The sequence below is a fragment of the Phyllopteryx taeniolatus genome, chromosome 6 (assembly GCF_024500385.1).
Source record: "Phyllopteryx taeniolatus isolate TA_2022b chromosome 6, UOR_Ptae_1.2, whole genome shotgun sequence".
Classification (NCBI taxonomy): domain Eukaryota; kingdom Metazoa; phylum Chordata; class Actinopteri; order Syngnathiformes; family Syngnathidae; genus Phyllopteryx; species Phyllopteryx taeniolatus.
In genome coordinates, this window is record NC_084507.1 from 30,928,445 (window position 1) to 30,940,605 (window position 12,161).

Here is a 12,161-nt window from a genome sequence, read left to right on the forward strand (position 1 = left end):
TTCCATTGTTATTTTTCTTCAAAAAAAAAAAACTAAAAAACTAAAAAGGCCAATATATTTCCATGTATTTCACTCATATTTGAAAGAAAATAAACTGGATGAGGTTTAATATAGCTTCACCATGATGTATGATCATCTCATGTTGCAAAACAAAATCCAAAATCAAATGTGATCTGATCATCAGTTCAATATCTGTTTACACTGATGTCGGTGTGGCGCTAATTCCCCTTCATACTGTTTGAGGCGCTCCATTCTGCTGCATATTGAATGAAGTGTTGACTTTTGTCAATTAGTGATCATTTGACATCACAGAGGAGCGCCACGCCTCGCAGGATCCAGTGTTCTGGACACGCTGAGGTCTTAAGGTCGACCGCTGCAATGTAGTTCACGTCTGTCCTAACTGGCTTTTTGTAGACGGGGCAGGAATAAAGGCGGCTGTCCTTGATTCCTGCAACATTTGAGAAAAAGAAAAGACATAATATACAGTACATCCCTGTGAGGACCCTAAGGAGGAAAACGTTTCCATTAGCCCTGTGCCCTCAGACAATCCTAACACTCTTACCATTATTCTCTGCATACATCCGGATTACGGGCATCATCTCGAAAAGGACTTTGGGTTTGGAGTCGACCAGTTTGCAGTTGCGGCGATCCCAGCCGGCCCCCTCCAGATGGAGGCCGCAGACGTACACTCCCTCGGCAGGGGGCTGCGAGATGTCGTCCTTCATCCACTTGGTCACCTCGTTGCAAAGCACCATGCGATCCAGAGCCCACCCTTTATTGGCCCGGGTGATCTCCTGCGTGAGACCAGGGCGAAATGCGCGGTTAACATACGAGCAGAAGGTCACAGCTTGAACGGCAGAGGTGAAATATGACGCGTTTCACCAAGGCAATCAATGCTGATAACAAGGCTGTAACAGAGGTCCGATGAAAATACTGTAGCCCAAAGAAGTGCACTCCATCAACTAAATTGTTTACGAGCTGTCGTGCCACCAGAACGAAAAATCAATCAAATATGACCTGAAAAGAGCGGAACGTGAGCTAAGAGAGCAAGTGGAATAAAAGGAAATGTGACAGTTGAATCTTTTCAGTCATTATTCTGACATAAACATCTTTATTGAGTTTACTGGAAAGATTTGAACTGATAAATGAAATAAATGGACATGCATTCAGTTAGGATTTCACCCAGAGCCAAAAGCCTCTCTGTGAGTTTGAGGCCACTCGTTCTACAAAACCTCACCTGCAGTGTTTCCCATCAAAGATCGCCATTTATGAAATATAATGGAGTCACTGCTGTATAAAACCAGTTCTAGCAGCAAATTACCTGCATGATATTAATCAATCACTCAAACCTTTATTTATATAGCACCTTTCGTATTTCAAATGCAACACGGAGAATAAAAGCCCACCCCCAGCAGTCTCTGACCGAAAGCGACCAAAACACATGAAAACCAACACCCTTGTGTAACAGTGATGAAAGCAGTTGCAAAAGATGATCGAATACATCACATGAACAAGAAGTGGCGTCATGATGGACCGTCAGCAACAGGAGCCGCGAGCCCCGGGCAGGCAGGCGTCAGGAGCACATGCAGGCAAGAGACTGAGGACGTTACCCTCGCCCGCCAGAGAGCGGCGGCATTATTTGATGCATGCCGTGGACCAACATGGCCTTCAAGCTTACTGGTGTATTGTGCAAAATGTTTGCGTCATCCTCATTTGCGTCATTTGCTTGAGCCACGCCCCTCATCTGTGACCGTTTCTTTCTTTCTCTCACTCTGCAAACCATCTGGTACCCATCCTGCGCGTATGTACCTGTTTCATAGCTGTCAGAAAGCCCTGCGGGTTGAAGAAGCCGGTCATCCAGAAGCAGTTTGGTCGTCCCTCAAAGATCCAAGCCTGAAACTGCCGGTTGCGCTCAAGTAACTCGGTAAACCAGAACCCCAGAGTGCCGGAGGCCCACGATTCCTTCAGAAGATGACGACACAATAATATTAAAACAATGTGACACAAAAGGGAGAAGACAAAGGGGAGATGTGAAAAAAACAGCGCAATGTGAATCATTGTACAGCAGTAGACAAAGTCAAAAAGTTAAGAATTTGGGCTTCAATTAAAAAAAAAATGCAGATTAAATTTATTATTCCTGGGTCCAAAATGTACAAAATGAGGCTAAATGTAAGGATACCATCCATCCATTTTCTACCGCTTATGCGGGTCGGGTCGCGGGGGCAGTAGCTTTAGCAGGGTCGCCCAGACTTCCCCCTCCCCAGCCACTTCATCCAGCTCTTCCGGGGGGATCCCGAGGCGTTCCCAGGCCAGCCGAAGGACCTAGTCTCTCCAGCGTGTCCTGGGTCGTCCCCGGGTTCTCCTCCCGGTGGGACGTGCCCGGAACACCTCACCGGGGAGGCGTCCGGGTGGCATCCGAATCAGATGGCCCAGCCACCTCATCTGGCTCCTCTCGATGTGGAGGAGCAGCGACTCTACTCTGGGATCCTCCCGGATGACCGAGCTTCTCACCCTATCTCTAAGGGAGGAAACTCATTTCGGCCGCTTGTATCCGGGATCTCGTTCTTTCGGTCACGACCCACAGCTCGTGACCATAGGTGAGGGTAGGAACGTAGATCGACCGGTAAATTGAGAGCTTCGCCTTTCGGCTTAGCTCCTTCTTTACCACAACGGACCGATACAAAGTCCGCATCACTGCAGACGCTGCACCGATCCGATGTAAGGATACCTTACATGTTAAAGATTGCAGCTTTTCATTTGGTGAAAATGCTTATGCTTCGTCGCTGAAGCTTATGTGGAGGACAGCTCAGCCAAAAGGCCTGAATCCCAGAATACCCAAACCATCAAACTTCATCTTCAAGAGAGCAACAATTGCAGTTGCTCTTTCACAGTGATCTAGGCTCTAGAAATTAAGGATGAACAAGTAAGGTGACCAAATTGATGGACAAACCGTTAGCAAGGGTTAACACTTTGCCGATTTCAATGTTTTTTGCTTCAACTTTCTGATCAAAAGACTTTTGAAGACAAACTGTTGACTATACACTGACATTGAGATCTAATTGGTCGCTTTTAATTTGTGCTACTTTAATGATTTGCTTTTACGTAATGTCTCGGCCGCGTCCACTCAAAGACTTGTATCACGTTGGAAAAATTACATGTTCACATACCATTTAGTTCTTTCTGGGTCTAGACCCAACCCAGGTTTCAGTCCTTGAAAGTGAAGCTGCTTTTTGTGCTCATAAAACAGTACAGTTCAGGGGTCACCAACCTTTTTGAAACTGAGAGCTACGTCTTGGGTACTGATTAATCTGAAGGGATAGCAGTTTGATACACACTTATTAAATAACACATTTGCTCAAATTACCTTGAATTATGTTGTTAATGATAATGTTACTGCTGGTCATGTGGCCTTTCTGCTTTTGAGTATTTTTTTTTATTAACGGTCCAAGACAAAAATAATCAGTTGTCCCGCCATCCAATTTGTAAACCACTTAGCCTGTTTCAGGGTCACAGGAGAATTGGAGTATATTCAAGCTGACTCGTGAGTTACAGCATGTACTGCTCACTTGTCAATCACAGGGTTGACCCACGGAGACTGAAACAATTTAAGAAAACAGAATCTTACTGTTATCCTTTCCAACAAATCTTCCTACTGAATTGCGCCGCTCGGAATCTGGAATGGTACCATTTTTGTCAATGTTGCGCCTCTACTGTACTATATACGTGTATCTTTATTATCTTTATTAGCAAGCGTCGACATTCCATTCTGCATGCAATGAATTGTGTTGAACAGACCTTCTTCCAGCGTTCGGGAATACGTGCATCATACATGCAGTCCAGGGCATCTCGCAGGTTCTCGTTCATGATGACGGTACCGTCGATTGCCAACTTGAGATCAGTTAGGGTGTTTCGGACCAGGGCGATGATCCTCTGCATGCGGTCTATCTCCTGACGCAGGAAGATGTTCATTGGTTGGAACGGACCCATCTTCCGAAGGCGTTCTCTCACCTGGTGAATTTTATTTAGCCGCAAAAAAAAAATGGACAGTGGCATTTATTCAGCATCGGCCCTATATGTAGATGTTGTGGTGGCTTTTTGGGCCTGGACATTGAAATCTTAAAAACAGCAACTTAAGAGTATATGGCCTAAGTAAGAATAAGACACATACAGTATGTGCAAGTCGCAAGACTGATTGCTAGTGTGTGCTACATAAGCTTGTTGTTCTGATTGGTCTGAAACACACAAGCCTCGGCCAATATGACGCATACGCATTTTAATACCTACTGTAATAGTTCCAGCTCCCCCCCGTTTCAATCCATTTCATTATTCAAATTTGCACTAATGTAAGCATATTTCTGCTTTTCTGCTTCGATGCTATTCTGAACAGGCATTATTTGATTTAATAGGAGCACAGTGTCCTCCTTTTCTACATGTATAATCTCGTCTTATAACAATGTGGTGCATTTGCACTGTTGACGCATCTTGTCTTTCACTGGTTCTCCTGGTAATATAGGACATCGGTACCAAAAGACAAATAGCCTGGTGCTTTCATTCACAATCCCTCTTTCTTTTTGGGGGCCATACTCTCTTCCACACAAACTAATTCACACTCCACCCCTGCGTCTGCCTGTGCCACCCTGCCACTTAGCACGTTACCAGTGAAAGGTGAAGAAAATTACTCATGATGCTTTGCTCTACTGAAACACTCCCCCTCAGGGTTTTACACATGCACCCAACAACACTCATTCAAACGTACGCGCACATTCGCACACGCACGACCACACAAACACAGGCTTACTTCAAAAGGTACATAGTCTGCGGGCAGTTTCTCCAGCATGTCGTCAGCCAGCCTCGACACCACAGCCTCTCTGGTCTCGCCTCCCCCCGATGAGCTATCTTTAGGCTGAATACTGAGAATTGTGTCCAATACGTCCTTTGCCAATTTACTTTGGTGGGTGATGTCTGCATTCGGGTGCAGGCCAAACACCTCGGGAGTGTCGTAGGCTGGAAGACCCTGAAGAACAAAAAATAAATAAAAGACAGAAAATAACAACCTTCCGATTAGCTGCATGTGAATAAATCTGTAGAAAACTCCGGCATCAGTTTATCGCAACAGTGTGACTTGATGATACTGTATCTTGCATTTGAGTTGTCCTCATGGAATATGTTCGAGCCAGTTAACGGAGAAAGAACATTGGCAGTGTCGTGCTTCACAGAGCCGTTGCTGCACCCGGTATGGAATTCATTCTCACTTGAGCTGAGCTGAGCGAGGAGCGTCGACAAAGCGGCCCGGAGGAGTCGTGGAGCGATGTGGCGCTAAATGGGGCTGCAAATGGAGACATTCCTTCTCCATGTGTGTTACTCAAGAATGGACGCTCGTTGCTTGTTTACTTTGAACTTGTGGCGACCCAGAGTGACGTCAGGCACGCTGCGATCGCAACACCTACGATCCACTGGTGAAGGGAGGCTCCAGACTTGCTCTTTCATCTGTTTTTGTGACCGTGGCCTCTTGGACAAGTCATTTCGGCCGTCTGTACGTTCCGCATATTGTATATTGAGGACTGACAATAAAATGCTACTGTGCCCAGCTTTGTTCGTTAGTACATAGAGAAAATGGGGGGAAAAAATGGAAATGACTTTATCGTCAGTGTTTCCGGATAGCCAACTGAAGCAAGCCCCATATTTGTACTTATCACGTTAACCTTTTCTCTGTCCCAGATCCCTTGTGTTCTCTCCTTAATGTGTGCAAAGGTTCTTGCATTCATTTTTAAAATATCGCTATTTCCTGTATTTTAAGTCACTAAACCTCAAAGTGATTTCGGGTCACAATTGTTCAACATTTTCTTCCTGGAAAACATTTATTCCTGGAAAAAGTTGAAAAACTTTCTCTACAAGTTTCAATATTGCATTGGGCAGTTTTCCATCCAATAGTAGTGTTTTTTTGCAATCTCATTTGTTTTGTGCGCTTGAGGCAGGCCAAATATCCTTCTGTAACAGAGTAAAATGAACACGCCAGCACAGGAGACCGAGGATCAAATCCCAAACAAATGAACGTGGATGGTGAGAAACCCTGAGGTCTTTCACACAACAATTATTTCAGCTCTGGGTCATTTCTAATTGTTGCGTAGGGGAAGATTGAGGTCATCTCTGCCAAGCAGAACATTGCATTTCAAAAACATACCACATCACTTAACTTTATCTTGCTGTGCTTTCAAATAAAGTCCCAAATGAGTAGCGGATCTGGCTTATATGGGAGATGCTGACGAGGGAGTTCTTAACAAAATTACATTTTGTCCATTTGTTGGAGTTGCTTTATAGCCGTTGGGGAATTATGACTTTGTTCTTGTCTTGCTGCATTAATTTAAATACACCAATGCTTGTATGAGCACATACACAGACGTTCTTGTGTCCAAGCAAACGGAAATAAACAAACAAATACGTGCTTTTGTGTCTTGATAGAAAATATGTACGTACAGTAGGATACCTGTGAGTGGATTTCTTTCATCCTCTATCGTAGCACAACAAGCTTACAGAGCCTGGCAGCTACAAACGTCCATAATAATAATGAAACAAGCACATGAGCTGCCCACAGCGCTTCAGCACACTGAGATAAATCACAAATATTTGGTGGGAAAAGGAGTATAACACATAACAGTCGAAACCTAGATCTGCAAAACTTATCAAACAAATAATGAAATAAACTTACCTGGATATATGTAAGATACTGGTCCACACTGGAACATTTTGGGATGTTGTAGCCTTTGTAGAAGTTGAATGCAGGTCCAAACATTTCCTCGCTAAACCACACTTTGGCAAAGGTGTTGAGAAGGCGCTTGTCGTAGTCGTCGGTCACGCGGCCTCCGTACTGAATTTCTCCAATCATGTATCGCACTGTAGTCCATGACACACCCTGTGGAACATTGACATGCGACCACACTGGGATTCATTTCAGAAGAACAGTTGGGAAAAAAAAGGGTGGGGGGGGGTCTAAGGGACACTGTCTCAATTTGTTGCCAGGTGTGTTGACCACTTGAACAAATAAATGCGATAGGTATACACTTCCCTTTTCCTAGAAGGAAAAACAAAAGTCACTGGAATCATTTCTATTTACATATATATGTTCACACATTAAATAGTAAACTGCAGAGCCTATTTGAACTTAATTTGCTGTGTTTCCCCTCGCCCCCCCAACAAAACCAAACTCAAGACCAAAAGATCAACATCTTAAAATCTTAAGAGATCTTAAGATCTTTTCAAATGTATTTAAAAACAAATTTGATTTGTGCAGGCCTTACATTATACAAGATATAATTCGGTGGTGGTTGCTTGTTTGTGAGGACTTGGGTTTTGGAACCACAGGGTTATGGTACGAGTCGTGCTGTGGACAAAAAAAATGAAAACTTGCAACTATTTGTGGTTCTGCTTCCTGACAACTCGAGAGGTGCCCTTGAGCAAGCCACCTACTCCCTCACACTTCTTGTATACCTGCATATGTTGAATTTGGTTCTCTGGTGTGCAACAAAAAATATACAGTACAGTGTAAATTGACTTGAGGGATTATAATTATTACAATGATTTCAATTCAATTATGATGATTTATAATAATACAGTATATCATTGTATATGTTGTTGCGCTTGAAAAGGATGGAAAAAAACATGCACATTTTCCCTACCACCCATGTTCCTCTCTGTCCTCCACTTTTACACTGCACCTTAAAATATGGCATGTGAGCACTTTAAATTCTATTCAATTCGATTGTGATTTTTTTGCTTTGTTTGTTTATGAAAAGGTCAGGGTAGGGGGGACCGTGGGTGAACTATTCATTGTAGGGGCAGGGGGCTGTGAGGGTTGAGAGTTGAGGAGCTGAACAGCCGCGGGGGAAAGGTTGCAATTGATGTCTACTGTGTCCATGATGGACTGTATACTGTCTCTTTGCACCATCTACTCTTCTTCCCTCTCAATAAGCAAACTGAAGAGGCTCCATTATTCGTTCAGTTGATGTGATGATGGGCTTTTTGATTATCATCTTCATCATCATAGAGAAAAAAGCCACTGGCCTTAGGTTGTATAGTTCATTTATGGAGCTCTTCTTGGAGATGAGGGCCACAGTAGACTAGTGCTCCCAGGAGCCAACCCAGCTCCCCCAGCCGCTCAGGATAGCGCCACAGGACGCATTATCCTGGCTCGGTGCTGCGCTCTCTGCGAGTCACATCACAACCGCCACCGTGTTGAAGGCGAGTGCTGTATTTTCTGGTGTGGGGGATGAGAAGGTGGATTTAACCTGGGTTCCAATGTCTCTCTCATAAAGTAAAACATGACTTAAGGTCATTGGGGAAGAGATTCTGGGCTGCTGCCTGCCACCTGTTAGTACTCCGAGTGATGTCCACAGCAGCCATCATCTTAATGCCTAGTCTCGCCAAATTGAACGCGCGGTCCGTTGTGTAAATGTTTCCTCCATCTTGTTCTTGTACCACAGCTTATTCAGTTTTATTGCCCAACTGACCTCTTTGTTAACTTTCTTTGTGGTAGGATGACAAACTATTGCAACTTGCAAGTTGAATACATCTCTGCTCGACTAAATATTCTTCCTAACGGTCACAGCTTTCTTACCTTTTTGACGTCCATGTCATCAAGGTGGTTTTGAACAAACTGCACAGTGGCGTTAAAGTCTGCCTGGTTAAACTCGTAAGGAATGTTCCATCCCAGAGGGCCAAACTTTCGTCTTTCCTGCACAGTGCTGTGGAGAAATGCAACGGCATACAACATTGGCTTCCACTGGGCCATGTTGCTGACATCCAAAAGGTCCTGGTTAATGCCTGGTGAGGGAAACATGGATAAATGCATTGAGCTACAGGTGTAAAATTGGACTTATGACACAAAGTCTTTACAGCAGCAGAACGCTTATAAATTACTATTGCGGATTTAGCCAGCAATTTGAAGGGGCTTACAAATCTCAAAGATATCATACACGGTGGATAAAAGTGGGATGGAATGATTTGAAACAGTAGGTCATCATAAAATTCTCTGGAAAATAAAAGTGGTTTATTATTTAGTACTCCAGTTATCGGAAAGTCACAAAACAAGAATTGCTTTGTAGGCATTTGGCAAAATATGTGGTTCAATATATTCTACATGCGCTTTGTTTCCAATCTCATACAGAATTGAAATTAGCCACTGAAGCGAGGGCTCAAGTGCTGAAGGAAAGTGCACGCCACAACTTTCAATTGTCCCTTGGGAAACTCATGTATCCCTTCCAGCTTGAGACAGGCAGACACAGCTGGTTTATACATAATAACTTTTTTTTTTTTTTTCCTCCCTCTCCAGACAATACAGTCACATGCTTATTTAAAATTTCAAGAACCTTGCATGCTGTTGGTGTTAGGGCATGTAATTTAATGACTTTATCTGCACATTTGAGACTTGATTGAAGTCAGGATGTGTCAATCTTTATTCCTGGCACAACCGCATTTCTGCTGCCTTGATTTGTAAATGGTGATTTTCAGTTAACATAAGCAAAGAACTTGTCGCGTCATCTTGGCTAGTTGTAAGCCAAGGTACCACTATACTTGAACAATAGTTTGGTGGCGTTGACAGCCATTTTAAAACGCTCATCTAACTTCCACGGGTACTGTTATAACGGTCATGCTCGAAGAAGCATTTATTGAACATTGAACATTGAACACCTGCTTAATCCGTGTGTGAGTGCCGGTTGTCATTATGACTTTTTGAGTACAGTGCACCTGTTCCTTCTTGCCAGCTCAGTTGAGAGTTTGTGTTGGATCTGAATCAGCAACCTGATTGTAGGATTTTAATATTGTCATATTGTAGAGAGTTCAATTTTTAGTTCCTATTGGTGTCATTTCCATGTGTTCATATAATTCTGTCCACACGGTCAACTCGGGTTTTAACGAGCCATGTTCCTAAAATGTTTCTGACTGGAAACAGACCACACTAGCGTACCTCCATAGGTCCTTTTAAGCCCCGCCTTCAAGCCCTGCGGTGGCTCATTTGTGAACTTGATGGACATTTGGAGAAGGGTGATGGGGAAGTGTCTGTGGACCTCAGTGGTCATCCACAGGCGGAAACTGTCATGGACAAAGTCTGTCTCTGTTATTATGTCCATTAGCTCGTCCATGAAGTCCAGACCCAGGTGGCAGTTCTGAAGTAAGGCCCAGCCACCCTGAAAACAATGAATATTGAATCAGATGTAACCAAGAGTCCAAAAGACAGGCTTTGAAAGAATATCTGTAATGATGATGAGCTTCAAGAGGACTACATTTTCGGGCAAACGGTCTAGTTCCACCTCTTATCACACACTTACATTAGCCATGTTCTGCTGCAGAAGTTTACGGGCATGGACCTCTTGTCCTTGTCCCATGGAGACATATCGTGTCTCAATCTTCAGTCGTTTTCCCAAAGCAATGATGGAGTCTGTTGGGTCAGAACCCATCGACAAGAAACAGATGAGAGGCGTTCGCGCGTCTGATTCCACCCAAGTTTTTTCCAAGTCGAGAACGGCCCCTTCAGTGTACTTCTCCCCCATTGCATCCATTATGTATTTACGGGCCTGCAGGAGAGGATCAGAGTGATGTGAGAGAAATGAAGCAATGATACGTTCAGAAAAAGCGAAACAGCAATCTTTTACTTTCTGCAAGTCTGGTTACTGAATGAAATGTTTAAGGTCTTCCTTTACTTCCTTTTCAGTAAAGAGTCAATCTTGCTTTTTAGCGCTCAGACAAGAGCAGCCATACCACTGTTTGTGACTGCAACAAAGATTTCAGGCTTAAAAGCATCATGCAACAAAACAATATATCAGGAGAAAAGTAAATGTCCATTAGCCACTGCAGCTACTCAGGCTCAGAAAGCCCCTGAAAGACAAATGGTCCATCTGCCCTCATTCGTGTAAATTATGAGATTTTTAGATACATCTAAAAAAACACATTTTGATTTAATGTTCAGCCATGGGCTGTGTTTTCAATTGAGCATCTGCCAATACTTTGTTGTCTCTTTTAAAGAGACCTATCCGTCTCCCAGGGCTGGCCTGACAAGAAAGCGCAACGAAAATTGCCCGATGGACCAGCAGTCCTCTGGGGCCGATAGTGTTGGTCACAGATATGAAGAGAAGGCTAACAAAGTCAGCGTGCTGCAGCAGCCCGGCGAAGCGACGTGCCTACGGCCATGTTGGTGGAGGCGACATTTCCATTAAAGGCAATGCATGTAAGTACATTGGGAAAAAAAATGATAACTAGCTCATTTCTCAACTGGTTTTCATGAGGTTTCCTTTTCTTGTCAATGTCAAAGCGTGTGCTATCAACTCTGAACATTTGAAAAAAGCGCCCACAAAATATTTTTAACTGTGAAAGGTTATTCCTTGTTTTCTTGTTGTGATTATATGCAGAACAGTGTTGTGTGCAACCATTTGCAGCACAACGGTGCAGGCATCCTTATTTTACCTTTCATGATGTCCACAAACATGTAATGCGCCGCCGACATTAGCTTCGCGTCGCTGTCGGCACGCAACTCAAAGGGGCGTGTCGTATCTTCCTATTGTTCGTATCTATGATGTTAGTGGTGTTTATTTATCTTTTTCGAAGCGAACAGCCCAGAATTTTGTCCATCGTTACGTTAAGACAGCGGACTGAACCAATCAGGATATCGTACGAAAGCAACCATCACGATTGTGTAATTTCTAACCTGTGCAATGGTTCGGTCGGGACACCAGCAGCGAATAAGAAGCAGGCGCCTAAAACAGTCGAGTGTCTGATCGTAGGAGTTTGGAATCTTTTCCTCCTCTGGTGCTTCCTTATCAAACCACAACTTCCACTGCTTCTCACTGCGACTTATCTGTGAACAAAGTGTTAAAAGTTAGACACATGAGAAACAGCAAACATTTGATCTCAAATTTTAACCTGAGCATCAGAAAGACATTTCAGCATTGGTTGCTCAAATGATCAGACATTAGCATAAACAAAACAAAGACAAGAGCTATCTTAAGTTTCTATTAAATGATGAAATATATTCCATGTGCACTCCTCAAAACATGACACTAATTGTCCAAATTGTCCTAATGTGTTTTGGGAACATGATGAACATGGGCCTTTCTGCACCATGTTTTGCTACTAGTTAGCTTCTGTTTTCCAAGTATGCAGTGACAAAATCC

The 12,161-nt window shown here is 43.5% G+C and overlaps 1 protein-coding gene across 1 annotated transcript in view; it reads right to left on the reverse strand.

The window, feature by feature from the left end:
* Nucleotides 1-53: 53 nt before the first annotated feature.
* The window catches only part of dnah5 (dynein, axonemal, heavy chain 5), a 69,190-nt gene continuing 57,082 nt past the window's right edge, over nt 54-12,161 (reverse strand). The window contains exons 79-88 of the mRNA XM_061775932.1: nt 11,696-11,845; nt 10,323-10,568; nt 9,962-10,181; nt 8,612-8,817; nt 6,707-6,910; nt 4,799-5,014; nt 3,796-4,008; nt 1,810-1,962; nt 563-794; nt 54-448 (exon numbers count right to left, since the gene is read on the reverse strand). Of these exons, the coding sequence (XP_061631916.1) occupies nt 297-448; nt 563-794; nt 1,810-1,962; nt 3,796-4,008; nt 4,799-5,014; nt 6,707-6,910; nt 8,612-8,817; nt 9,962-10,181; nt 10,323-10,568; nt 11,696-11,845 (1,992 nt within the window). The 3' untranslated portion in view covers nt 54-296. The remainder of the gene's footprint in view (nt 449-562; nt 795-1,809; nt 1,963-3,795; nt 4,009-4,798; nt 5,015-6,706; nt 6,911-8,611; nt 8,818-9,961; nt 10,182-10,322; nt 10,569-11,695; nt 11,846-12,161) is intronic.